Below are 25,682 nucleotides of genomic sequence, written 5' to 3'. Positions count from 1 at the left end.
GCAACGGCGGCACGAGTCTTTCTCGCTGCTTCTGCCATTACCGCTTCTTCCTCGGAATCGTGCGAATACCTTGACGAAAATCTTGTATAAAGAACGTGAGATTCCCACCTCGTAGGAAATCAAAAGTAGATCCGACCTCGAGGAATTTCAAGCAAGTAACCAGTGATAAATCCATCGGCAAGCGACTCAGCAATCTTCAGCATGTACTTCAACTTCCATTCCGTTGCGTGCGCAATCACTGCACTCCTCACCTTTCAAGCTGCAGCTGTACCCATCAGCGTCAACCCCTTGGCCCAAGGAGCATCTGTAGAATCTCCCGCCGGGGACGTCCGCACCTACTACCAAGCCGGCGACGGATCCATTATCGAAGTCACCCCCAATTTCCCCGCCAGCTCGGGGTACGTCAGTAAGGTGTTAATACCCGCCGGTGTGGCGAGACTCAATACTCCTCTAGCGGCTATATCCTGGGGAGCATTTGACGAGGTGAATTTTCTTTCTCCCATTCCCATCCCCCTTCTCTCTTCTCACTTACATCCATCCCTCCCTCCCTTCCCCACCCATCAATCGATCAACAGGTGACCAACACACTTCTCAGATCCACCTATACTACATCGGCGTCGGCTTCACCAACACGCAGTTGCGCGAGAAGATCTATAAATCGGGTGTGGGATGGGCAGATGGCGGACTCAATGCTCTTGGATACACGGTGCAGACCACCACTAGTTTCCTGACGGCGTATCACGATGGGACCACCGTGGCGGCAAGCACGTGGCGCGTCGCTTTTGTGTGTTCTACTTTGGGATTGCCTGTGGCGGGCAGTCTTTGCGAAGCGTCGAAGACGTCATCAACTCCCTGGGCCGTCGCGGCTTATGCTTAGCTCGGGGGTATTCCCCAGGAGATCTGAGGCCTATAATAGTGTGGCCGACAGGGGAAGGGGGTTCAAACCTCCTCAACTTTTCCAGTCGACGATGATTTGATTTCCCGATTTGTGGGATATGGAATGATGGGGCTTAAATCTATTTCTCAGGCTATTTGTTCTCCTACATATAGCACCGGTCTCGAAACCGCGTACTTAAGTCACTCCCTACCAGGAAGATCAACTACGCGATTCCAACAAACAAACCAACCACCATGCAAATCCCACGAGCCACACCGTGCGTGAAACCCATCAATCCAATATATATAAGCTATAAGCCCTTTGACCTTTCTTTCCACGCCCCCTTCCATCCGCAGAGTCCAATCCAATCCAATCCTACCCACCCACCCACCCCCCATGCACTCCCACAAGCCACAGAAAGCCATGCCATCGCGAATCCATCTCTCCACACCTTCCACTCTTCTTCCATGCAGTTTGCCCGCCCACCCAGCCGAATCTCCACGCAACACTTCCTGCTCCGATCATCGCCGGAATCCCATCTTCACAGCCCACGAGTCAAAAATCCGCATTCTCCATGTCTCAAAAGTTTCACTGCGGTACTTCCATACGACCACTACCACTACCACTACCACTATTACTTCCACGCCAAACAAAACAAAACAACACAAAACAAAACAAACCCCATTCACCAAGCCCACGCGCCCATCCCATCAACCCCTTCAACTCCCACCCCTCCTATCCAATACGCGAGCAAAGATCAGCATTCCGCATTCTATATATATATATATATATACCTGCCTGTCCACCTGATGATAGACTCTTTATAAATACAATACCTAGTCTAATCTATTCCAATCTAGCTAAAAACACATGTATAACCCCCCCCCCCCCCCCCACTCAAAATAAATACAAATACAAATAGGAATAGGAATAGAACAAAACAAATACCAAGAGCCTTTTGTAATTATAATTTCCCATCTCCCATATCCCATCTATCCAACTATCTATCCAGGCTCATCTGGAGATAAACACATAGATAGAAAAGATACAAAAATCCAAAATCCAAATTTACACATCCATCATACATACATACATACATACATACACCATTTTCCAATAATATAAAATTCATAATTCATCCAACTACATACCCCTAGAATTCTCTAGTCATTTCTATCCCACCGCATAAACTCATCTAGATAAATATATACATAAACATCTTTCCTCCTATAATAGCATTCTAAAACTCGAGCGATCGAGTCGCCCGCACTCTGAACCTCAATACAAATATACAATTTCTCGAGTTCTCATGTCGTTTGAACTCCACACACTACAATTTCAAAGCCTCTTCAATATCCACAACTCATTCAAGATAGATTTCATACCAAAGATGAGACCAACATTGATCGATCCAAATGACCTCTCCCCTTCCGTAGAATCTCACTTCTTCATATCCAAAACAATCTGACGATCCAAAAAGACCGCACATCTACTCTTTCCCCCGTTTAAAACCCTCCTAACTCCTATCCAATCTGTCGTGTAAAACATTTTGTTTCATCATACTCCCCACCCCCGCCATGAGGACCGCAAAACCCAGGGCCGTCAAGAACACCCCCCTAAAAGCATCCATAAAACTTTCCATCACACCATCTCTCCACCCGTCGGGAAGTTTATTCAATTCTTCAAAAGAATCTCTGATCCTCCCAATAATCTCTTCCGCATCTGGTCTATCGCCGAATTTCTCCCACAGATCTGATTTGAGTATATTTTGATACACTGCGCTTGCAATCGTGATCCCTATTGTCGAGCCTGTGGAACGGAATGCATAGGAAGCTGATGTAATGACCGAGTGATGATCATGCGAGACTGCTGAAATAATAGCTAGAAGTGTAGTTGTGAGAGTTGCACCGTAGCCAATTCCTGTTAAAGCGAGATAGATATAGATTGGCCAATCTGGACTGTTTGAATCGAGGGTTGCTAAAAGACCGGTTCCAATGACGAGCATTGCAAGTGTTATCAAACTAATTGATTTGTATTTTCCAGTTCGATTCATGATGATTCCGGAACCAAGAGATCCGATAGAAGCTCCAATTGATTGAGGAATAAGACGCAGACCAGAGGCAGTGGTGGATTCACCGCGAACTTGATAATATAAAGGAACGTAGAAGATAATCATGAAGACGACCATTGTGACGAACCAATTTGTAAGACAAGCGGCGAAAACGGTACGATCTGTGAGGAGGCGAACTGGGATCACAGGTTCCGAGGCGATATACAGTTCGATGTATATAAATCCAAGAAGAGAAACGAGAGAAAGAGGGAGCGAGACATAGACAAGGGGATGATTCCAAGGTACAATGTTACCACCAGAATTGAGTCCCAGGAGAAGAAGGACAAGTGTAAGAACCAGCGCGAAAGAACCCATAAAATCCACTCTCGATAACTTCGACTTCTTGCTCTCCTTGGAAGGAATATTCACTAGACAAGCGACCAAAATTCCCGAAACGATGATAAAAGGAACTTGAGCCAAAAAAGCCATTCTCCATCCCCAAGTATCATTGACCCAGCCTCCAAAGATCCCTCCCAAGCCCGCTCCTAAGCCATAACATATATTTCCAATTCCCTGCACCACACCTCTCTTCCTCAGCGGAACCAAATCACTTCCGACAAAAGTACTTATCGCCATCAACCCACCCCCTCCACATCCTGCCACCACTCTCCCAAATATCATCACCCATTCGTTTTCCGCCAATCCGCAGATCAAATTTCCCACCGCAAACAGTACATTGCTTACAACCAATCCAGTTCTCCGACTGAAGATATCTGTGAGACGACCAGAAAGCGGTTGACAGGCTGCATTTGCGATGAGATATGCCGAGGCGAGCCAGGAAAGAAGAGAGAGGGAATTGAAAGATGTGGAGATGCTGGCGGAAAGGGTAGCGATGATGGTTGAATCTAGAGCGCCGAGGAAGACACCCACCCAGATTGCTCCGAGAGTTACCACTAAACGTTTGGTGCTTGGCTCGTTGGGGATAATTGTTGCTTCAGATGTGGAAGGATCTTGGACTGCAGACTCCGAGGGCGGTGATTGGGAGGGGAAGATCGTAGTATCTGCGAGGAGGGGCGTTTCTTCATCTAAGCGGTTGGATGAAGCCATTTTATATTTTATATTTTATATATATTTTTTTTTTTTTTTTTTTTTTTTTTTTTTGCTTCTGCGTGGCAGGTAAAGTTGTGTACCGTTGATTCCTTGGGCTATATATCTATGGACGGATCATTGCAGCGTGAAGAGTGAAGGAAAATGACCAGACAATACATGGAACTATGTATTACCCAAAATTATACAGATCCCGCAGAAGAAGAAGAAAAAGATGGATGTTTGTGAAGAAGATTCCGAGATACCTTATCATAGATAAATCACGCAAACACACACTCAATTACTCACCGACACCTCACCTCGCCTGAGGAACTTCTCCATCTGGTATGTGAGTGAAAGCCGATGGAACGTCTCTCACATAGATTTTGTCATGGAATATCGTCGGCGATGGTAAGCATTTGCAGATAGCGTTGCATTTGTGGACAATGGAAGATGCTAGATAGTAGATAGTAGATAGTAGATAGCAGATGGTAGATAATATTGCCGTTACTCCATTCCATCCAACATGCATGTTGATGAGCTTTGGTTGTGAGAGGCGATTTTTCGGGGAATTTAGGTGGGTGATCCACAGATGGTAGATGATAGATGCTAGATGACAGATGACGCTGCAGTACGTATCATGCGCGTAGATGAAATGGGATGCGTGAATTCGGATACTGATACCGGTAGAAGAGAGCAGAATTGATTGCAGCGTGGGAATGGCTTCAACGAGATATCATTGAGATATCATTGAGGTCGGGATTTGTCTCTCTCTCTCTCTCTCTCTCTATTCAATATCGATATCGATATTGAATACACGCACATACACGCACATACACGCATATACGCTCGGTGCGTACAATACACGAAACGTACAACGGAAGAGTGAATAAGAGAAATATGTCATTGGATGACGATTAATATAATACAACACGCATGGTTTGAGATTGATTATATAGTTATTACCTAGGTAGTTAACTCATCAAAATTCATATATTGGTATTATATATTACATATTATATATTACATATTATATATTACATATCCATCTCTCCTCTCCATTGGTACCTAATCCTCCATCCCTCAGTCTCAGCCTTCTCTCTCGACCCAAACCTCATTGGCTGCCCAGCCCCAGCCACCAAAATGGATGGATGGGCGACTTTGCTGCGGTTACTTAAAATAAACATTCCGTGCACTGTGCCCTCCATATACGTAACGAGGACATCGACAGTGGTCGCGACGGAATCCACTTGATTGGCCACACTCCCTCCCATCGAAACCAGGGAGCAACCAGGCGGTCCAAAGCAAGATTTCACAAGAGAAGAGAGAAGAGAGAAAAAAAAAAGGCTGAGCAATGATGATTGTATTGCCCGGTGGACTGGTGGTGCGTACGAATGAAATGATGCGGAATACGCGTATGAAGGTGATGAGCCTCTTTTTGGCTTTCGTATGATTTATTAAAGTTTGGCTTGATTCATTTGGGGTGATTGTTTGATGGTTTGATGGTTTGATGGTTTGATGGTTTGATGGTTTGATTGTTTGACCGTCTTGACACTTGACTCTTGACTCTTGACACTTGACATCTCTATTGTTTCTGCTGTGTTGACTCCGTGTATCCTCTCTGCCAGCTTTGCCTTTCTGTTCTGCTCAAGTTGTGAATGCCCATCCATCACTGTCATAAGGTTACCCGCTCGCACACCTGCCACACACACCACACACACCACACGTACCAAGCAAATATCAGACAGACTCCAAGGTTTTACTTTCAGCCCCTCAGAATCAGGATATACGAGTACGCGCTCGATACGAGGTTCAGGAATACCTACCACCATTCCATACCTCTCTAGGTTATCGGAGAACACTTGGAAAAACATCCCTCAACCTTCGCATTTGAGCGTGCACTTTACATTTGAGCGTACACTTTGCATTTGAGCGTACACTCTACACACCATCAATCAAAATCAAAAAAAAAAAATTCAACAAACCGCCAACATGGAATTCTCAATACATAATTTGCAGAAATACAAACTAGCTGTGCACATCGTACAGCTAGCTATGGCAGTCGTCATATGGATATTGGATATCATCGTCATGCGATCAACTGCCACTGTAGATGGAAGACTTGGATGGAATTTCGGTTATGTATGTTGATTTTCCCGTCGCAGATGAGGTGATTGACTCGTACTGACCATAAATCGAATAGACCTTCTTGGTTTTACCCGCAGTGATATATCTTACCATGACGGTACGATTCCCCAGGACGAGAAAATTCGCAAACCCTTATGCGCTGTTGGCGATTGATCTCGTTTGGTGTATTATGGCTTTGTCGGCTTTTGCTGCGGTCGCAAACTGGAACGGAGCAGGGAAATGTGGAAGCGGTTGTAAAGTGAGCAAAGCAGTTGTTGGATTGGGCGTTTTCTTATGGTATGTTTTGGTTCTCCTGATTCTTCTGGTAGGAATCCGCAACAGGACATTTCTAACTTCAAGCAATAGGCTCTTCTGGATTGTCTCAACAGCAATGTCATTCTATGGTCTGGTGTACTATAAACGAGAAGGATATCTTCCCGGCGCATCCCGAGCTCCCAACAACGCAGCCATGATCGATCCCGACAAAGAAGCTTTCTCCACCGCTCCCCACGATGACGAATATGCCCCAGTTCACAACGCAGAAGAGCACGAAGAGCATGAATTACACGACGATGGATATCCCGGGGGAAACTTCGTAGGCAGAGTTCACTCACCAGATTACGAACCTTCGAGTTATGGAGGGTCATACGCACCTACGTCGACGGCTCATCATGATGATTTGGAAGCTTCAACTGCGTATACCGGATATAGTGCGAGTGGGTATGGCGGATCACAAAACTCGAGGACGGGGCGAGCTCAGTTCCCCGAGGGAAATTATGGTAATATTCCGGTCATTGGTGAACCATGAGAAACTTCATTATTCAAGAATAATTGAGTAATACATCATACATGAACGGATGGATGGATGGAAGGATGGATGGATGACACATGATAGATGATTTCACATTGGCGTTTCTGGCTTCCTCCTGCTGTGGTTTTGATACCAATGGATACCGTTTGAAAGGCTCTGTGCATATTGTGCTGGATTGGTAGATGGACTGGCTGAGAAAGAAACAACATACAGGTACATTTGAAACGATGCATTTCCTGCATACATCACATGTGCCAGATTGTATGGGAACAACATAGGTCATCGGGAGGAAACATGACTTGCATATGTATATTCGGGGGTTTTAGGAGCAATGGGTGGAGGACTTTACTTGGCATCAGCATGGCATCGGATGAGTATGAGCATGAGGAATGACTAAATTTGATGGAAGGGAGCGATGAGGGAGATTCGTTATATAGAAATATATTTGTAGAAGACAATGAAATGGAAATTTATATGTGTCGTTGAATTGAGATTTGTGAGATACTTTGTATATAGGTAGGAGGTGTAGGTTGGTGGAGAGGTTCATGGATGGATAAAGTAACCCCTTCATGAGACCGTACGCTCTTCGTCTAAATACCTCGTTACCGATTGGTAAGATTCGGAAGTGAGGAGTGAGTGAAATGTGAAATGTGTGTTTATCCACGGGCCGATCGATAATACGACGATGGTTAGATTGGTGCCCAATGGTATGATATGTGTGAGTAATGGTAATAGTATGTAGATGGATAGGTAGTTAGGTAGGTATGTATGTATGTATGTGAATAGGTAATATGATACACACGCAAGAAAGAAGAGAGGATGTGATGGGATGCGTGGAATGAATGGTTGGTGGTTGGTGGTTGGGAGAGGATGGATGGGATGCATGCATGGAGGATTGAATGTTTGTGGATGGGGAGAAGGGGGAGAGATACAAAATTAATTAATGGGAGGGTTAGAGTATAGAAATGATTATAATGAGTTACTTGGAATTCTAAAAATCCAAGCGATTAGAGAGAGAGAGAGAGAGGTTTGCTTGTGGGGGGAAGGGGTGGGTTTTCTTGCTTTTGCTTGGATTCTCCCTCTCTTATTATTAATCACTTTCTCGACGAGGTAGGTAGTTTTGTGTTGTGCATATTATATTATATCATGTTATATCATACTAATAAAACAAAATACGGGAAATGATCGGAATATACGATATATGTAATATACGATATATGTAATATACGATATATGTAATATACGATATATGTAATATACGATAATGTAATATACGATATATGTACGAGCAAAACCCCCGCTATCATTGATGTTCTTGTTATTGGGTCACAAATGTCATACTGCATGAAACGAACGAGAAGGTGGGTGAGAATGGCGGGGTGACACGGCTTGGAATTGGTTGTGGAGAGGTGGGATGATGGGAATGGATGAATGGGATGAATGGATTGGATGGATGGATGGATGAATGGCTCCCCACCAATCCAACATTTGTTTGTTGAATTACCTATTGATTGAATGGATGGATGGAGGATTAAATGACTTCTCCTCCCACCTTCTTCTTTCTTCTTTCCGTTACTTGGTGTTCTCGAATCTGCATTTGCATTTGCTTAAATAAATAGGAAAGAAGTTTGCTTTATCCACTCACCACCTTATCATTTCTGTGCTTTCTGGAGAAAGAAGGAGACACAGTTGTTCGAGAGACTCTTCACACATACCATACCATACATATTCCCTAGGTACTCTTGGATTATTCATCGAGAGACATCGACAACACAAGAACATTCCTCATCGAGATTCCAACACGATAATACTTCTCTCCAAAAAGCAAAAATGGCTCCAGTTAGTATTCCCTTTCTTGACTCCTCTCCTCATTCCATGTATACATACATATATATATATATACATATACACATCTCTCAACCCCTCTACCCCGCACAAAACTAACACCCCACCCACCCACCTAGATAACCACTCTCCTCTTCGACTGCGACAACACACTCGTGCTCTCCGAATCCCTCGCCTTCGAAGCATGTGCCGATCTCGCCAATGAGATTCTCGAAGCCCGCGGCATCAGCGATCGGTACACGGGTCCCCAACTCCTCTCTGAATTCGTGGGACAGAATTTCCGCGGCATGATCAGCAGTCTCAAGAGCAAATACAACTACGAGATGAGCGCTGCGGAACTCGAGGGGTACGTGAGCAAAGAAGAAGACAAGGTGATTGCGAAGCTCAAGGCGGCGTTGAAGCCTTGCGAGGGAGTAGACGAGGAGTTGGTGAGGTTGGAAAAGGAAGGGGGGTATTTGATGGCGGTTGTGAGCTCGAGTGCGTTGAGACGATTGAAGGCGAGCGTGGAGAAGACAGACCAGGCGAAGTATTTTGGAGATCGCATTTACAGCGCGGCGACGTCGTTGGAGAAGCCGACGAGCAAACCGGATCCGGCGGTGTATTTGCACGCGATGCAGAAGTTGGGGGTGGAGCCGCAAGAGTGTGTGGCGATTGAGGATAGTAAGAGTGGTGCGACGGCGGCGGTTAGGGCGGGGATTTTGACGGTGGGTTATGTGGGGAGTTATGAGGTGGGCGAGCAGAAGGAGATGGAGGAGGTGTTGAGGAAGGCGGGGTGTAAGGTTTTGATGAGGGAGTGGAAGGAGTTTAAGGGGATTTTGGAGAAGATTCAACAGGGGGGGTTGGAGAATTAGATGGCGGTTGGTTTGGGGATGCGCGGTTATAGTGTTAGATTGGAGAGGAAGATGAGAAATGAGATATGAGACATGAAATCAGTATTTCTTTACACCAAAAAACTTTCATGGGGTGGAGAGGGGGAAATAGCATCGCTTAAAGTTTTTAAAGAGAGACGTGGTAAAGTAAAAAGAGATGGAGAATAGGAGACGTGATTAGTTTATCCATGGCATACCTACATGACTTTCAATCATTTTTATTATTACATTTACCTATCTCCTTCTTTGGCTTTTTGAGAATTTTGAACCCTTTTTTTTTTTTCCAATTTTTAATATTTTTTTGAAAAAGAAAAAAAAATTTGCTTCACTTTTGTTTTGTAATGAAATGGATGTGGTGGTTGGTCTGCTTTACTTGTTGAGTGGACTTGTGGAGTAGTGTTTACATTCGTATTTGTATTTATATTTATATTTCTATTTCTATTTGTATTGTTGTATATAGATTCATAGATAGATAGCAAATACTCATTAGTTTATCTCCAAGGGCCTGGGGATAGAGATGGGGATGGAGATGAGGAGAGGGAGGGGAAGAGGGAGGGGGATGAGGATAGGGATAAAGGTGTATGTTTGATGATTGATGATTGATGATTGGTGGGAAAGGGATGGAAGATTAAAATGTGTTTGGGGGTGGGGGTTATGTATGTATGTATGTATGAGATGGGATGGGATGAGATGGGTTTGACGAGATGGGTATGTATAAGAAAGAAAGAGAGGAGAGGAGAGGTTAGAATAGGATGGGATAGGGGGAAGGGGAGGGGAAAGAGCAAGGGAAAGAGATAGAGCAAGGGAGGAAGGAAGGAAGAGCAAAGAGATGAATTGAGTTGGCTACCGGAAAGGGAGATGGTGTGGTTTTCTTTTTTTGGTTGTGCGATTATGTGGTTGGATAGTAATTGGGATGATTGAGATGGTTGAGATAACAAGGGGGTGAGGAGAGGAGAGAAGAGAAAAAGAGGAAGAAGACGCATGAGGAAAGCTGGATTAAAATTTGATTCAAGGTAAGTAAAGTATACTTTTTTTTAAATAAAAAAAGAAAAGAGAAAAAAAAGATAGAAAGGGCGGGATGAAAGACTGAAGTATTTAGGGAATGTAAGAAACGTGTCAAGGAAGTAAGTAGTAAAGAAGATGAGATGGGGAGTTTGTGGACGAAGGAAGGAATGAGGATCAAAACAGAAGTCGAATATGGCTGACGATTACTAGTATGCGCATAAAACAAAGAGGCACGATTGTTCTCGCTACTCAATAGGGACGATGTGATATGATTGATGTATAATCATAATATTTTGTTTTTGAATCTTTGGGATTTTCAATATTTCGTAAAGGATTAACTGAAACGGAAACTAAAACCAAAACCATTATCCCCAAGGCTATTATTACATCTACTTCCCTCTCCTACTCGAGTGAGGGAGTGGGACGAGTAAATCAGAAATGAGAAAAAAAAAACATTAAGAAAGCAACCGAGTACAGACTCTCTCGAGCATGAATAAACCAAAGAGAGAAAATATAAACCTGTAACCGCAACCCAATGCACCCTGCAAACTCCATCCGTCCCTCTAGAACAATCCTCCATATCGCCTGGGTATCTAAATATAAAACCAAACACCAACCAACCGGACCATTCCATCAAACCTCCTCTCGCAAGAATTTAAACATCACGGCTCGCGCGCAACTCCGCAACCTCCTTCTTCAATGCCTCGTTCTGTAATGTGAGGACTTCCTGTTGAAGTCTCGCAACTTCTTTCTTCAGAGCCGCGACTTCGTCCACATTATCGCCATTGTTATTCGCATCCTCGTTTCCAGCCTCCGCAGCTCCCTGTTGAGTGAGCTTCTCGATTTTACCACCATGAAGGTTGGATCGGTTGGTTACTTCAACCACCAGGTTGACCAATTCTTCGAATCGAGATTTTTGCTCAACAGCTTCTTCTTTGAGTCTGGTGACTTCGTCGCGCGATTGTGTGTTTTGGGCGGATTGAATTTGGATTAATTCCTTTAAATCTTCGACGCTGGCACATAGGGTTGAAACTCGTGTATCGAACTGTCTATTTTGGGTGCTCATGTTGTCGAGATCCATGCGGTTGCTGCGTGATTCATGTTGAACTTCAAACAATTCTGCTCCAATATTGTCCAATTTCTTACCAAGAATCAAGATATCGTTATTATTGTTATTGGAATGGTAAGAGACAGCTGATTCATTGTCGGAATTATCAGCAGCCTCGATGGAAATTCGAGGAGTATCTTCTGCAAGAGTGTCCGAATCTGTATCTTGTCTGTTGATTGAATTCCCCTCTTGGGGTGATGTGATGGGAGGGATTTCAATCGAGTTTTGGTTTTTTGTACCTTGAACCGATGTCCCTGAGCTAGCAGGAGGACGAGCATACGACTGGAGGATCGGAGGATCAATAGAGTCTGAGTTAACAGAGTTTGATTCAACAGATTCTGAGTCAATAGAGCATTGGCGGGCCTCAAGAGATTGGAATACTTCAGCGCGAATGGAACGTTGTGGTGATGGGCTCAAAAGACTACCAGGGCCAGCAGTGTGATGGGGTAGTTCCGTGGGATAACCAATGTATTTTGATGATGGTAACTGTGAATATTGAGAATGATCTGGATGACTGAACTGAGAACTAAATCTCGGAAGTTGTGGTGTAATTGGCGAGGAACCAAACGACATTTCATTTCGGTGTGTTTGTTCGGTGGCAGCAGCGGGTTGGAATGAAGTGGCGACACTAAAAGGAGCAAAGACTGGCTTTCGTTGAATTGCAAATTCAGATTCGCCAGACATCGTCTCAGTAGAAGCACATTCAACCTGACATGAAAAAGATGCTCGAGGTCTATTGTAATAATCGCTAGCAAGTGCTCCTGGTGATTGAGGTGCTTTTTGATAGATATTTCCAGCATAATTGTTCAAGTTTGCGGGATTTCCACAATTGCTCATCTCCATATATCTTTCGACAGGAAAAGTGCCTTGGTGTCTACTGGCGTAGACTCTATCACGAGCATTTTGAAGTATCTGATCTGCCGCACTAATGGTCTCATGGTAAAGTCCAAATAACTGTGTTGTACTACTCTCACGTCGCTTAGGTGGTGGTGCAAAGAAATCGTCAACTCTTTCGGATGGTCGCTTTCTGCTAGACACGTTTGAATTTTTCCATGAAAGATAAGAGTCATTCATGTTGTCTAGAGGCTGGGTAAGAAGGCTAGCATTTGGAAGCGGAGGTCGTGGTTGCATTGCAAAGAAGCTTTGTGGTGCAACTGCATAAGGAGCGAAATGCTCTCGATGATTTAGTCCCGGAGATTGATAATTGGGCAGAGAAGAAAGGCCTGATGTTGGGCTCTGAGGACGGGGGCCAAAGTGAGAAAAAAGACGTCTTGGGGAACTGGGAGAGCCTGGGTTAAAGCTTGGGCTTCTGTGCCCAAGTTCAGGAGAGCGTTGATTTGTGAATCCTACAGGAGTAAAGGCAGGGGGGCTTGCGGGAGTAAATTCCGGGGATGCAGTTGATTGGCGTTCCGTGTTTTGTCTCCCCATAGCTGCAAATGGTTTTCTCGAGGCAAAACGTGATTGCAATGACCAAGAGGGAACTGTTGCCTTTCCGCGAGACATTTTGGAGCTTGTAGAAGTGGGCTAAACACTATTAGCTTCAACTGTTTGGTAAATAAAGACCGATAAACTTACATTGGTTACGGAGACATTGTCTAATTCGTCTACAGAACTGTCTCTCTCACCAAGGATTGGGCTTTTGGGTGCAAAGTGAGTCTTCATAAATGTAAAATGTCTCTGGCTTGAGCTTTTCTGATTTGTGGATGCCATTTTAGCTGTAGCTAGAACTGACAAGTGATTTGTGGATTTGTTTGATTGCTCCGTAGCTAATATGTATGATGGGATATGACGTATGCAAATCTGTGTGGTCAACGATTAGATTTGTGATATGCGGAAGCAAATAGAGATATGACTTTGAAAGATTGTATGGTAGGGTTGGCTTTGGATGTGAAAGTAGTAATAGTGATGGGATAGAAAGATAATACTTACAAGAAGTGAACTGGAGTACCTTCAAGAACTTTGGTTATTAAGGTATTTGCACGAAGTTGTAGTAGATATTATGAATCAAGTAGTCTCAAAGAACTCGAGATGGTATGATATCCAGAAAGTAGTTGTGGTAGATGAACTTTTGATGTTTTGTATGTAGAAGGGGTTGTTACTGAATCTTTGTCAAGAAAGTTATCAAAAGGTTGAAGAAGGTAAAGGTTGGAGAAGATAAAAGGTTGAAGAACTTTTTCGAGAGTGGGAAGGTTGAAAAGTTAAAAAGTAGAAGAGAGGATGATTTTTTGATAAGTAAACACCAAGCTAGTCTAGTAGCGCTAGTACAGTAGGTAGTACTACAGGTAGCGGCAAGTGTCAAGTTATCAAATCCAGCTAGCCGAATTTAGAAAATTGGGTGAATTGAAGTAGATAAATTGGTGGAAATGCAAGGTTGGAAATAGACTGTTGAAAGATGGTAACTGTGGAAGTTGAGTGGTATCCATCAGTTACTGATATGAAATGGAACTGAAGGTATTGTGTATTTTTGAGAAAGCAGTGTGCTAGTTGAAAAACTATATAGGAAAATTTCATAATGGCTATACAGCCCGACGTCGCTAGAGCTCACCAGAGGTGCTAGTCGGCCAACACTAGACATACTGATCGGCCGTAGGTGACTGGCCAAGAAATGACATTCGCCTTATTACGGTGAATGGTACAGCTTCCAAAGTGTCGGGACTTATTACTTGGTTGGTCGAAGATCATATGCGCAGAGGGATGGTTGGAGAATTGATCTTCTTTCCTAGAAAGGATTGGGCATTGGATTATACATTTTCACCATGCGTCATGAGAGAATGAAAGAGATGGGTTCTTTCCTGTCCACATGTGCAAATGATATAGAGCTTTTTGCCATAAAGAGTAACTCTGGCCAATCGTGTTGTCTGGAATATGCTTAGGGCTTTGTAAGTTTTTGTTCACGACACCATAGAATCATGAATTTACCTCTGATTTTAACCCATAATATTAAATGCAGTCCGCTGAACATATGTCTTATATGAGAAGCCAGAATCTGAGAAGACATATTCCCATATTCATCGTGGATTCAAACAACACCCTTTACATCTGGAGTGCTAGATCAAATCAATTGGCCAACATTTCGAGTTCAATCTTGGATAATCAGCAAGTTCTCTGGCTCCGTAAAAAGGGAACATTTTCAATTCTTATTTAAAAGATATATCGAATATATTGAGTATATCTGTATATCTGTATATATCAGTCACACATAGATGATTTCAGTCACCCATCGAACCTATGTCGTTACAATGTGGATATGTGGCTTTTTCTGTCCAGGATGTGAATCGCAAAATCATTTACGGTGATCCAATGAAATGATTTTCATGTGACTTTCAATCAAGTATTTGTTGCACATCTACAAGGTAGGGCACTTCCTCTCGAGTTCTCCGTGGGGTTTATGATGGTTCATCATGCTTGATTTCCAATTGGCTCGAAATCCGTTGAAATTCATGATTCTATATTGGTTATCCTAAACTTTCTCGTTGTCTCGAGAACTCCTTCAAACTTCATTTCTATTTCTATAACCCGTTTCATCCGTATCCCGGATTCCCTTTCCCTGACTACCTTTTCTGTATATCTTAGAATTTGATGCTCCTGCCTCTTTGCTATGTCTTTCCTCATTAATTATCTTAAGTCGTTTGATCTCCTTTGCCATGCATATCGAATTATTTATCACCCAAATCAATCATCTACGTCCATTCTTCGATTCGATCAATAAATACAGGAAATCTGCATATACTTGCATCCTATTATTAATATACAGCAATCCTGGAACAAATGCCGCCATAGGGAGACTAGTCCAAGTCTTCTCCATCAATTTGCCGAATTTGAGAACAGGTATAGACATTTTTATAATGTTTTTGCATATGGTGACCGCCCAATACTATCTTCCTCTTGAATCTTTCGTTGATGTTTCAATTCTCGTGAAGTTTTCGAAGTTTTCGAAGTCGAGTCAGTAATATGATACAAGATCGCCAGTAAAATGACGAAGAGACTATCACGAAATAATACGTACAGCAAGAAATATCTTTAGGTCAAAAATGAAACACCAGCAATATTAAGGACTCCTAAGAAGCCGCAGAATCTACTGCTACCAACGAACTTGAAGTTCATTGAGAATACTATGATGATTGATTGGTGGTATTCAGTTCTTGTAGTCAAGACATGGTGGTGGAGAACTGTTAGTGTTGGAATGGTACAGATATACGTGGGATAATGTGGAGGAGGGAAATATTTTCCGAGTATGACGAAGATATCTAGTAGTTTCGGGTATTTTTTTGGGCGGACCTTTTTATAGCCCAGGTCATCGAATAAGATGAGAGAATCTAGCTGTGTACAAGCAACAAAAAGCTCACTCTACTCTGGCTCCAATACCATTCCCAGCATGAACATTTATATGAATACTCCCACTAACGATCAGACTCCTGGTAAATTACGATCTATCGAAACCGTATCATCCATCACACTTACTCACACCCCTCAATACCATTCCTAGTATAGTATTCAATGACTATACGATTACTCAATAAGGGGAGCACTTTAGAAAAGCCTAGGAAACTTGGATATACTTCCAACGAATCAAATTCATCGTAATTCAGAAAAAGAAAAAGAAAATACTTGTGAATATCAGACTGTAGCTCCTTCAAAAAACCTCAGACAATATAACTATTTTATGATATCAAGTCACAAGTGCCTCTACTTATCAGATCTAGATATAATATCTTTCTTATCCCTTCCAATACACAGAAATGATGTTTTTTAAATACATATATGAGATAGCCCAAGTAATTGAGAGGTCAATCTTGATGTAGATACCTAGATGGGCACAGAAAGAAGTATGAGAGTGAACTACATTGTGTATAACCTAACACTTGGAAAAATCTGATGCTTATTCACGTACGATTGAGAGAATGGTATACATATGTGTTCGAAGGTATATACACGTACTTTCAGTAAACATCTTGTGAATGAAAATAATCTCACCATCTCGACAAAAGCAATATATGTAGGACGTGGGGGTATTGTATGTGCTCTAAAGTTTGAGGGAGGAGGGGAGGTTACACAACTCGCCTAAACTTGCATTGCCTGTGAAGCTTTTTCTACCCCACCACTAGTTGCATAACTAACCACATGGTTCTAGCATTCTCAATTGGTGCGTAAAAATATATTTTGTCTAAACCTTCATCCCTCCATCAAATAACCAGGTCGCTTAGCTCAGTTGGTTAGAGCGTGGTGCTAATAGATTCTGAACAACATCAGTATTTAAAAACGCCAAGGTCGCGAGTTCGACCCTCGTAGTGATCATCACATTCTTTTTGACCTCTTTTTTTTGCTTCAATATATGTCGAAATAGTCGAAGGACGGCCGAGATGTGAAAGATTTATAAGTTAGTTGTTGAATGGTGGAGTGGGTGGTGCGAAGCCGATGCAGAGAACTTGTGGGGCAGACCCCGCTTTTGTGAAGTGTAGGTAAGGATGGTGAGAATGTGATGTTGAATGTTGGTAATTACTGATATATATTGACAATTGGACTTCTTTTTTTCTCTCTAGAGGTTTGATGTTTGTTATACTATACTGTTGAAACATATTAAATTGAACTTTGCCTGGTTAGCAGAATTGTATTTTCATATAACATGAAACTCCATATATCCAATTGAAAGCTGGTAACGTAGCTCTTTATGCGGATGATGAGCAACAACGCTTTCAGTTGCGTGAATGTCAATATTCCAGAATTAACCGTTGGGATCGTGGACGACGGATTTGACCACGTGCTCTCTCTCCTCTACATTCAGTAAATCCAATTCATAGGACCAGGCTAATAATGGACATGGAAAGCAATCTATTCTTTTCCATTTTCTTTACGCAATAAAGGATTTACCTTTATCAATAAGCTTGTAGACCTTACGCTTGCGTTCTCCAACCAGTATCACGTGCATATTTTGAATACTTTGGAAAATATCGTCTATATAGCTAGATAGTTCTTTCAAGATAACGACTTTGAACATGATGAGATCGGATTGTTTTGTTCTTCCAGAAATGGAATGAAACTATGATTATGTTCGAGAGATTTGGCATTCAATCAGCGTCCAACTCAGAGTCATCGGTATTGTTCATCACAAGTGTGCTACTACTACTACTACTACTACTACTACTACTACCCATGATATCTCAGTCATTACCCCCTGCTTTCTCGATACCATCACAGGATGAGAATAAATTGATACGAGGATATAAGACTATCCATTAGAAGAAATACCGACTCAAATGAAGAAGTGATCCGTAAAATAAATTATACAAAAGATCCCGGTTGAGAGATTTTCAGAAAGGTAAGGAGCTCGAGGTGCTCAAGATCAGTCTCGCTTCCCAAAATGGTAGACACCTAATAAATCTCTCTCCCCTCTGACGATAGAGAATATAGATATCTCATACAACATTTTATCATTTTGGATGGTACACCCCTATGTATTCAATATAATTCGAGGATCTTGATTCCCTGACTGGACTCGAAAGAACCCGTCTTCGGATCCGGGGTTATTTGGGATATTATCTGGATTCTGTGATATCTCTCTATAATTACTCTCGATGGTGGACTACATATATAATAATAAATACTACCCCTCCCCCTTCTGACCAAAAATCATCTTCGCTCAACGCCAATCCAAATCCCAATATATAACTTCCACCTACACCAATAACCCACTCCTAATCTCCGAGCTTTCAATCCAAAACGACCATCGATTAACACAAACGCGTATATCGTATCCGTCCGTTGTGCATAAAAACCAAGTATATATCTCGTATCTCATTACATCCCACTCTGATACACAAGTAGGACATAGGGAGATACGTCACAAATATATATAGTGCATATTTACACGCATTCGTCCACTCGAAAATACGAGTCTATTTCATCTCAGATAATGAAACATCTTGTATTATCCTCAGGCTATCAGGATTCTCCAATAAGCTTTTACACAGATAGTCGAAAACTTATTCAGTAAAGAATTAAAACACAAAAAGAAGAATGAAAATAAATCTCATCATCAATCAATCGATAACTTCTAGAAAAACGCCAGCTACAACTAGTGGTATGGTATTATATGCACATAAAAAACACTTTCCTTCCTCCCACCTCCCCATCCATCCCTTCCCCCCCTCCCATCAGACCCATCTCCTTTTGTCCAGCAGTCAGAGTCAAGACTCGCCTGCCCAACCATTTATTCATATCATTACCAATCAGGATCTACCTTCTCCTACCCATTCCTTCACCCCGAGCCGACTTTTCGTTCGTTCGCACGCTTACACACTAGATCACAACCTCATCATCTATTCCATATGCCCCTCATTAAGCACCATCTCCAACACAATCTGGTTCCCCACAATTTCCGGATGTGCCATTGCCAACTTCAACGTCCTATTCATAGCCCCTCCAGTCCCACTCATCGAATTCATAGTGGCCATAGAATTTGCCCCCGCTCCTTGAGGGTTTGTACCCGCATCAAGACATCTCACGTCACTACCCGCAATGACCTGTCTCAATCTACCATTCTCTGCATTTCTCACTTCGACAAAATCGCTATCGAAGAGTACTAAGTAGGCACCATACATAGCTGCCGTTTTAGCTCTTCCTACGAATTCCATTATGACGGATCGAGATACCTCGCCGTGTTTATCGACATAGACACCACATTCTGCATAGCAGAGAAGGAATTCAGCATCGGAAAGCCTAAACATACCTAAAGGTCTTTGACCCTGGAGTCGAGCGGCTATGGATGCAATATTCTGATTTTTGGTATCTGGGATACTCATTGGTACTTTTTTGTCGAGGGTCAAGAGTTCAAATCCTTTTTGAGTCGAGATGGCAATGTAAGATTGGAAGAGATTGATGGTGAAACATTCGGTTGGAATATAAAACTCGTCGAATTCACGGAAAAACTCAGTGTTGCCACCGAAACGTTTACCAAAAAGACGAGACTTCTTCTCCGATGATTTTTGAACAACTGGCTCTAGAACTTTGAAGACAGAATGAAGACTCTCCTTTTTCTTGTAAAAGACTAGGGTTCTTTCTTTCATACGAGCTGTAGCGAAGAATGATACGTCGCGAGCACCGGAGAGCTTTTGAGGTGCTCGTCGAGATGAGTCTGTATTGGTCCCAGGAAAATTCGAAGCAGGAATGATTACGTCGAGATGATATGCAACAAGAGATTTGTCGGCAATGATGATGCACAGGGAGAAATCTTCAAGAATGGCGATTTGTGTAACTTTGGGCATTTGAATAGTCTATCAAGATTAGCTTTAGGTTTGCTGGAATTGGTATTGGGTTGTACTTACTCTGGACCATCCTCGAGGATTCGATGCCTCAGAGATATAAACTCCATAATCTGTTCCAATCGCAATTAAAAGTTTGCCATATGACATAAATGATACTGCGCAGTTTACTTGAGCTCTGCATACCGGGGACGGTCGAGGTTTTGATCCATAACTGTGTTCCATGTCCCTGACAGCTCGATCGAGTGGTGTGCCAGAAATAGAAATAAGAGCTCTTTGCTGATAGATCGTCGAGTTGTCATAAGCAAAAGCACTGTCAGCAACAACTTTGAGACGGAAAGGCTCAGCATTTTGCGCAAAAAGAGCTGCTGCGTAACGTGTTTTTGCTTCGATTATTTTATCACACCACTTGTCTCGGTTTGCGGCCGATGGAGCATACAGAGTATAAACTTCGGCCTTGCCCAAATGCTTGATACGGAATGGATACATGACCTTTGCATCGACATCATTCATGTTATTCGAATTAAGTCTTGTCACTGAAGCTGTAGTTGAGACTGAATTGTTAGAGGTTGTATGCTCTAATGTTTGCATTCGCTCAAGTCCAGAAGTAGCGTTCGTGGCAGTACGCATTAGCCTTGCTTCAGCAGCAGTTGCTGGGGCAGGCTTGGCGACGGTTGTCGTGACAGCTCCAATGCCCTTTACAGCGGATTTCTGCACTGGATCATCGTCACTGCTCTCGAGAACTAAAAGCTGCATAGGAATAGGCTAGAACATAGGTCAGTAATGCCAAGTAGCTAGGATTCAGTCAATACTCACAAGTTTTGATACATCGTAAACTTCCTTCTTCCGCAGACCATTGGCATCTCGTTGAATAACACTCTTGGCTAGAACAAAGTAATGATCAAAGAGGATAGCATGTGTTTCCAACCACGTGAAACGATTGTTACCTGCACGCTGCAAATCTCCTCTATGAAGGAGCTCACGGCCTAGATGATCCAGGTTGAGTTCGACACGCTCCATTCCAGGGCGAAGATACAGCTTCGACTGAAGCTCAATCATATCAACCTTTCTACTCTGTTCCTCAACCTTAGCATCACACTCTAGGGTGACTGCCTTGATCTCTTCAATGGCTATCGCCAGAGTTGCTTTCTCGTCACTATCTTTGGTCATATTTTTGAGAACTGTGCCAAGGAGAAGACCATAGCGCTGCAACCTTGTGATTGGGGCTTTTAAATAGGTGTTCCAATCTAAACGACCGGAGAGCTTGTTGTCTCGAGCCTGGTCTAGAAATTGGCGGAAAAGAATATTTCTGTCTGCTTCTCTTCGAACAAGATATGTGGCGTATGGGAATCCAGCAGCATACTCAATATATGCGGATTTGGCCTTCCTTATCCATTCTCTGAAAATGTCGCTGAAGCCTGTCACCCAAGGTCCTTGCTCTTTTTGCCTATACTTTAATTGTGCAAGTAGATGGTTTTCATTGACATCTTTAATGGCTTCGACTTTCCCGAAAACAGAAGCAACGAACTTTGTGATCTTCGTTTTTGCGATGATGGGAGGTTGCCACGAGGCAAGATTGTCTCGATATAAGACGCGCAACACGTTAATCTGATCCATGTAGATATCCTCCGACATGACTATCTCATGAAGATTATTCTGCAACTCAATCTCTTTCTTGGTTACACCCCCGAGGATTTCCTTTGTCAGTTTGAAGAAAGTTATCCAGTCCTCGGACTTTCTAGATGGTTCCAAAGTTTGAGATTGTAAGTTGATCTTTTTTAGTGTGCGAGTACAATGGTGTGAATAGCATCGTCCTTCGATTTCATGTTCATGAACCTTTGGTGAATAGCATCCTGACCCTGTCAACTGCCATAATACACCAGATACTTCACCTTGACCAAATTTGACCCATTCTTCATCTTTCACCAAAATTCCAGCGTCGAACATAGACTTTACGACCTTCTCACTAAGCGTTTCTGCATCAGCCGTGTTCATGGTTGGTACCATGTGGGTAAACAGGGCTATAAGACCATCCTCGATAGTCTTTACTCGGAGATCTGATTCGCCTTCTCCCGTTTCCCCACCTGCCATCTCTCGTATCCAACCTGCAATTCCACTCAAAGCCCATGGTTCTGTGCATCTTCGAAATTCGGCCGTTGATAGCCTTCCGGGTGAAAATTTCTTACGACGGCCGGCTGGCAAGGCGGGTAGATCAAGCGACCCTAAAGACGCTGGAGTGGATGCATCATAACCATCCAGTCCTGCAGCCGAGCGAAGCATAGATTGTCTGTTACCCTTTGCTCTGGCTTGACGCTCCTCAGCATCTGTTTTCGAGCGAACGGGTGGTATTGTTTGTGCAGTATTGCTGTGACTATGGAGAGATGATGATCTGGGAACATATTGAAGGGCAGGCTGAAGTGCATTTTGTGGGTATGCTTCCGGTCCACTAGGAGGAAGCGGCCTCACACTGTCGACACTGGAGGAGTAAGAGTGTGAATAACCATGCGAATTGCGGTAAGAGCCAGCTGGTTGTAATTGCGGTGTCCTGTTTTCGGACATGGGAGGAACTGCCGGGAGAGGCCGTTGGTAAGATCCTGGGGTCATACCCGGATGGTAGAACATATCTGGAATTTCATCTCTCGGGGGGCTATCACTTCCAGACCTACCACTTTGTCGAGAATCTAAAATTCGCGATTGAATTGCATTTTCATCACCTTCATCAAAGCTCAACCGGTGAGCATGAGAAGTCGGCCTTTCTAGGCCGCCTGTACCGTAATTATCAACCCTGGCTTCCTCAAAAGCAGGGAAGGGATGAAGTTCACCCTCGCCAGGCATGGAATAGTCAGCCATTCCTCCCAAACCACCTCTTTGAGCGCGACTATCAGAACGACTCAGTTGGTGCGGTGTTGGCAATGGTCGACTTTGATCTTCCATTTCACTGCTATGCTCTGTACTCATACCGGCAAAATCATCTCCATAGGACATATGTGCGTCGTAGCCACCGCCAGCGAGGCCCAGATCCATACCTTTGTAATCACTATCGCTGCTTTCCGCTTGAGGTAGCTGAGTTTGATGTGATGGTTGTCCCTCGTAATAAGATGGTTGTCCTTCGTATGGTCCACCAAAACTTAACCCCCCCGGACCTAATCCATGAGATTCTTGTTCTTCGGCAATGCGCATAGCTTCGAGGCCGGCAGCTGCTTCTAAATCGCTTTCGTCATCTTCGTAATCATCGTAAGAAGTTCCCTCGGTATGTAATGTAGAAGCTGTAGATGGAAAACGGTCAACACCAGCACCAGAATGAACAGTAGTTGCTCTTGAGTCATATCGATGTAATTCACCATCCAGAAGGTCTCCATTCCGGTGGGAAGTTCCAAGGGCATCTCCAATATCCGCAAAGATTTGTTCTTGGGTAAGTTCTTCATCTGTCTTACCTTGTATTCCTAAACCCCAATCATCTTCATCTCCAGTACCTTGTTGCATTGGCGCATTAGGCAAAGGTCTTTGCGTTGGGTGTCTCTGTAGTGTGGTTCCAGGAGAGGTAGACATAGGTATCACGGGGGCATTTGAAGAATTTGTCGAAGAACGTTTGGGCGGAGGAATGGGAGGAATCTCTTGAGGTATGGAGTCAGTTGAATTCTCTCGAAGAACACCACCGGGAAAATTCGGGTATGTGGGCATTTGTGTAGTTCCCCTGTAATCATAATCCTCTTCAGCAAAATATTCCCCATTAGGATATGGAAGTGTAGAAGGCGGCGGATTATATGAAGCCTGTCTTGGGGGTAAAGGAGCCGCATAGCTTGGACTTCTCAAAGGTGGGGAATCCATGTAACTTTCATATATAGCACTTGCGCGAGCTGGAGGCGATGATGAAGAAGAATTGTATGACCAATAAGATGCCGTTGCAGAGGTAGGAGTTTGCGCATAGGAGTTATTGTAATTGTTGTACGCAGAGGCAGTAGACGAAGCGCGTGTGGGATATTGCGATGGCTGATAAGCTGCAGGATTATACGGTTGATGATTGGAAGATGCAGAATTTGAGTATTGGTGTTGACTAGAAATGCTCGGGCTATATGAGGGTTGAGGGCGGTATTGTGAAGCCTGCGAGTGCGACTGAGACCTGGCAAAGTTCTGGGGGTTGTATGCAGGTTGTTGGGGAAGTGAGGGGGATTGAGATCCATTCAAAGGTTGGTACTGATGTTGATATCCCGACAAAGCGGGACTTCCAGGCGTTCCAAATGACGATCTGCCAGGCGATTGTGGGCTCATTGAGCTATTTGGTATGTATAATTCTTCTGATGGCATTGAAGCCCTCGCCGATGATGGCGGGGCAGGTTGGTGTCCGCTATTACCCGGGTCAAAAAATGCAGCATCATCTCCATTGTCAAAACTAGACTGCCTATGCAAGCCTTGGCTCGAGGCATTCGAGGGTTGACCTGTTGGTGCACCGTATTGTGCTGGAGGTACATGTCCGTAGCGTCGCCCACCATTTGCGTGGAAGGACATGGTTGCGATAATACGAATCTGCGCAAGAGCTCAACTTCCTAACAAATTCGCATGTAGCGTAACAAATCTCGAGATTTGCGAATGGACCAGCTGTTCTATTATGGTCGTCTCTTGGTTTCTGAGCATCTGGCTTGCTCTGCGCGATTAGAAAGTCGGGACGATTCCCATTTGCTGCTCGTTGGGGAGATTGTGCTTAGGGGCAGATAGCGAATGGGTCGATTTTAACGGAGCCTCAGTGAGTGTTGAGTTTCGCAGAGAATCAAGAAACGTCGTCGTCTCAATGCTGAGCTTATGCGCGGTGTCGTGTAAGAATGCTTGTTTGCCCAGGTTTTGCGACAATGTGTGAGATTTCAATGCGGGTATTCGGCGTCCCCGTATCAAAGCAATCCAATCTTGACTGGACACTGGCAGAACGATTGATCCTTTAGATTTTTCTGCGGGGGGGGAGGGAATGTTGTGATAATAAGCCAAGATTTCCCAAAGATTCAGATATTTGCAGTAGTGATTTAAATGAAAGCGAGTGACTGGGTAAGGAATAAGTGAGTCAACTAGAAGATGGCATGGCCTTATGGCTTTTGTCTTGATCTAAGTTTGTTGTCTGTGAAGTCGGATGGATGTGTCTTGGTCTGGCTTGGTCTGGCTTGGTCTTGGTCTTGGTCTTGGTCTTTATCTTTGTAGAGGGAAGTAATAACGTTATTTATTATTGCATTCTACTGTAAGGTGGATGTTCTGGAGCGCAAGCTCTCGAATGTTAGATGGGTTGATTAATTACTACTCTCAAAAAGATCCTTTGTGAAATTACGTCCTTTTAAAAATTTCTATATATTAATTTAATAGAAACCTTTTTTCTTGAGAGAAAGATTAATAAAATAACTATTATTATGAATTAGTTCATGTTCATTGTCAACCAGCTCGCAGCTGTGCCATTTTCATACATTCACAAAACCGCGGGTGATTAGTCATAGAGTGCCGACGCTAGGGTAGGGTTATTCCGGCCGATGCGGCCGACGAGGGGGAGAAATGTCTACGAGACTACTTCAATCAAGTACACAACCTTAAACGAATCGATGAAATGACTACAAAAGTAGTAATTAGATTGAAACGACTGAGGGCTTTCAAAACCTGTGATTAGCTTTAGAT

General features: G+C 43.3%; 6 protein-coding genes across 8 annotated transcripts; 3 read left to right on the top strand and 3 right to left on the bottom strand.

Moving 5' to 3' along the window:
- Positions 1 to 133: 133 nt before the first annotated feature.
- BCIN_03g03470 (hypothetical protein) lies at positions 134 to 1,031 on the top strand. The gene is made up of 2 exons (XM_024691901.1): positions 134 to 483; positions 596 to 1,031. The coding sequence occupies exons 1-2, from the start codon at positions 202 to 204 to the stop codon at positions 875 to 877; spliced, it is 564 nt and encodes a 187-aa protein (XP_024547674.1). The 5' UTR covers positions 134 to 201; the 3' UTR covers positions 878 to 1,031.
- Positions 1,032 to 1,989: 958 nt separating this feature from the next.
- On the bottom strand, positions 1,990 to 4,949 carry BCIN_03g03460 (hypothetical protein). Its single transcript, XM_001560493.2, has one exon. It carries the CDS (start codon positions 4,032 to 4,034, stop codon positions 2,394 to 2,396), a length of 1,641 nt encoding a protein of 546 aa, XP_001560543.1. The 5' UTR covers positions 4,035 to 4,949; the 3' UTR covers positions 1,990 to 2,393.
- Positions 4,950 to 5,509: 560 nt separating this feature from the next.
- BCIN_03g03450 (hypothetical protein) lies at positions 5,510 to 7,437 on the top strand. The gene is made up of 3 exons (XM_001560490.2): positions 5,510 to 6,155; positions 6,217 to 6,437; positions 6,507 to 7,437. The coding sequence occupies exons 1-3, from the start codon at positions 6,006 to 6,008 to the stop codon at positions 6,946 to 6,948; spliced, it is 813 nt and encodes a 270-aa protein (XP_001560540.2). The 5' UTR covers positions 5,510 to 6,005; the 3' UTR covers positions 6,949 to 7,437.
- A 939-nt stretch (positions 7,438 to 8,376) lies between these two features.
- BCIN_03g03440 (hypothetical protein) lies at positions 8,377 to 9,932 on the top strand. Its single transcript, XM_001560489.2, has 2 exons — positions 8,377 to 8,790; positions 8,916 to 9,932. The coding sequence occupies exons 1-2, from the start codon at positions 8,782 to 8,784 to the stop codon at positions 9,645 to 9,647; spliced, it is 741 nt and encodes a 246-aa protein (XP_001560539.1). The 5' UTR covers positions 8,377 to 8,781; the 3' UTR covers positions 9,648 to 9,932.
- A 1,177-nt stretch (positions 9,933 to 11,109) lies between these two features.
- On the bottom strand, positions 11,110 to 13,949 carry BCIN_03g03430 (hypothetical protein). 2 transcript variants are annotated; one of them, XM_024691899.1, is made up of 3 exons: positions 13,708 to 13,949; positions 13,354 to 13,578; positions 11,110 to 13,302 (listed from the first exon to the last, which is right to left on the bottom strand). In XM_024691899.1, exons 2-3 carry the CDS (start codon positions 13,486 to 13,488, stop codon positions 11,326 to 11,328), a joined length of 2,112 nt encoding a protein of 703 aa, XP_024547672.1. In that variant the 5' UTR covers positions 13,489 to 13,578; positions 13,708 to 13,949; the 3' UTR covers positions 11,110 to 11,325. The 2 variants fall into 2 exon arrangements, with proteins under 2 accessions (XP_024547672.1, XP_024547673.1); XM_024691900.1 differs by having other exon boundaries at positions 13,727 to 13,949.
- Positions 13,950 to 18,689: 4,740 nt separating this feature from the next.
- Positions 18,690 to 25,435, bottom strand: BCIN_03g03420 (hypothetical protein). Of its 2 annotated transcripts, XM_024691897.1 has the most exons (4): positions 23,471 to 25,435; positions 20,853 to 23,302; positions 20,100 to 20,801; positions 18,690 to 20,048 (listed from the first exon to the last, which is right to left on the bottom strand). In XM_024691897.1, the coding sequence occupies exons 1-4, from the start codon at positions 24,540 to 24,542 to the stop codon at positions 19,095 to 19,097; spliced, it is 5,178 nt and encodes a 1,725-aa protein (XP_024547670.1). In that variant the 5' UTR covers positions 24,543 to 25,435; the 3' UTR covers positions 18,690 to 19,094. The 2 variants fall into 2 exon arrangements, with proteins under 2 accessions (XP_024547670.1, XP_024547671.1); XM_024691898.1 differs by having other exon boundaries at positions 20,853 to 25,435.
- Positions 25,436 to 25,682: the final 247 nt, after the last annotated feature.

The sequence above is a fragment of the Botrytis cinerea genome, chromosome 3, assembly GCF_000143535.2.
Source record: "Botrytis cinerea B05.10 chromosome 3, complete sequence".
Lineage (NCBI taxonomy): Eukaryota > Fungi > Ascomycota > Leotiomycetes > Helotiales > Sclerotiniaceae > Botrytis > Botrytis cinerea.
Note: the sequence above shows the minus strand (reverse complement) of the source record. Positions and strands in the feature narration are given on the sequence as shown.

What these genes read in the sequence shown, in the direction of transcription:
- BCIN_03g03470 (XM_024691901.1), top strand. Translation starts at nt 202, where the DNA reads ATGTACTTCAACTTCCATTCCGTTGCGTGCGCAATCACTGCACTCCTC. An exon ending in CCTGGGGAGCATTTGACGAG is followed by an intron (nt 484 to 595) that starts GTGAATTTTCTT and finishes CACACTTCTCAG; the next exon opens with ATCCACCTATACTACATCGG.
- BCIN_03g03460 (XM_001560493.2), bottom strand. Translation starts at nt 4,034, where the DNA reads ATGGCTTCATCCAACCGCTTAGATGAAGAAACGCCCCTCCTCGCAGAT.
- BCIN_03g03450 (XM_001560490.2), top strand. Translation starts at nt 6,006, where the DNA reads ATGGAATTCTCAATACATAATTTGCAGAAATACAAACTAGCTGTGCAC. An exon ending in TTGGATGGAATTTCGGTTAT is followed by an intron (nt 6,156 to 6,216) that starts GTATGTTGATTT and finishes TAAATCGAATAG; the next exon opens with ACCTTCTTGGTTTTACCCGC. An exon ending in GGATTGGGCGTTTTCTTATG is followed by an intron (nt 6,438 to 6,506) that starts GTATGTTTTGGT and finishes TTCAAGCAATAG; the next exon opens with GCTCTTCTGGATTGTCTCAA.
- BCIN_03g03430 (XM_024691899.1), bottom strand. Translation starts at nt 13,488, where the DNA reads ATGGCATCCACAAATCAGAAAAGCTCAAGCCAGAGACATTTTACATTT. An exon ending in ACAATGTCTCCGTAACCAAT is followed by an intron (nt 13,303 to 13,353) that starts GTAAGTTTATCG and finishes AATAGTGTTTAG; the next exon opens with CCCACTTCTACAAGCTCCAA.
- BCIN_03g03420 (XM_024691898.1), bottom strand. Translation starts at nt 24,542, where the DNA reads ATGTCCTTCCACGCAAATGGTGGGCGACGCTACGGACATGTACCTCCA. An exon ending in TTTACGATGTATCAAAACTT is followed by an intron (nt 20,802 to 20,852) that starts GTGAGTATTGAC and finishes CCTATGTTCTAG; the next exon opens with CCTATTCCTATGCAGCTTTT. An exon ending in ATCCTCGAGGATGGTCCAGA is followed by an intron (nt 20,049 to 20,099) that starts GTAAGTACAACC and finishes TAATCTTGATAG; the next exon opens with ACTATTCAAATGCCCAAAGT.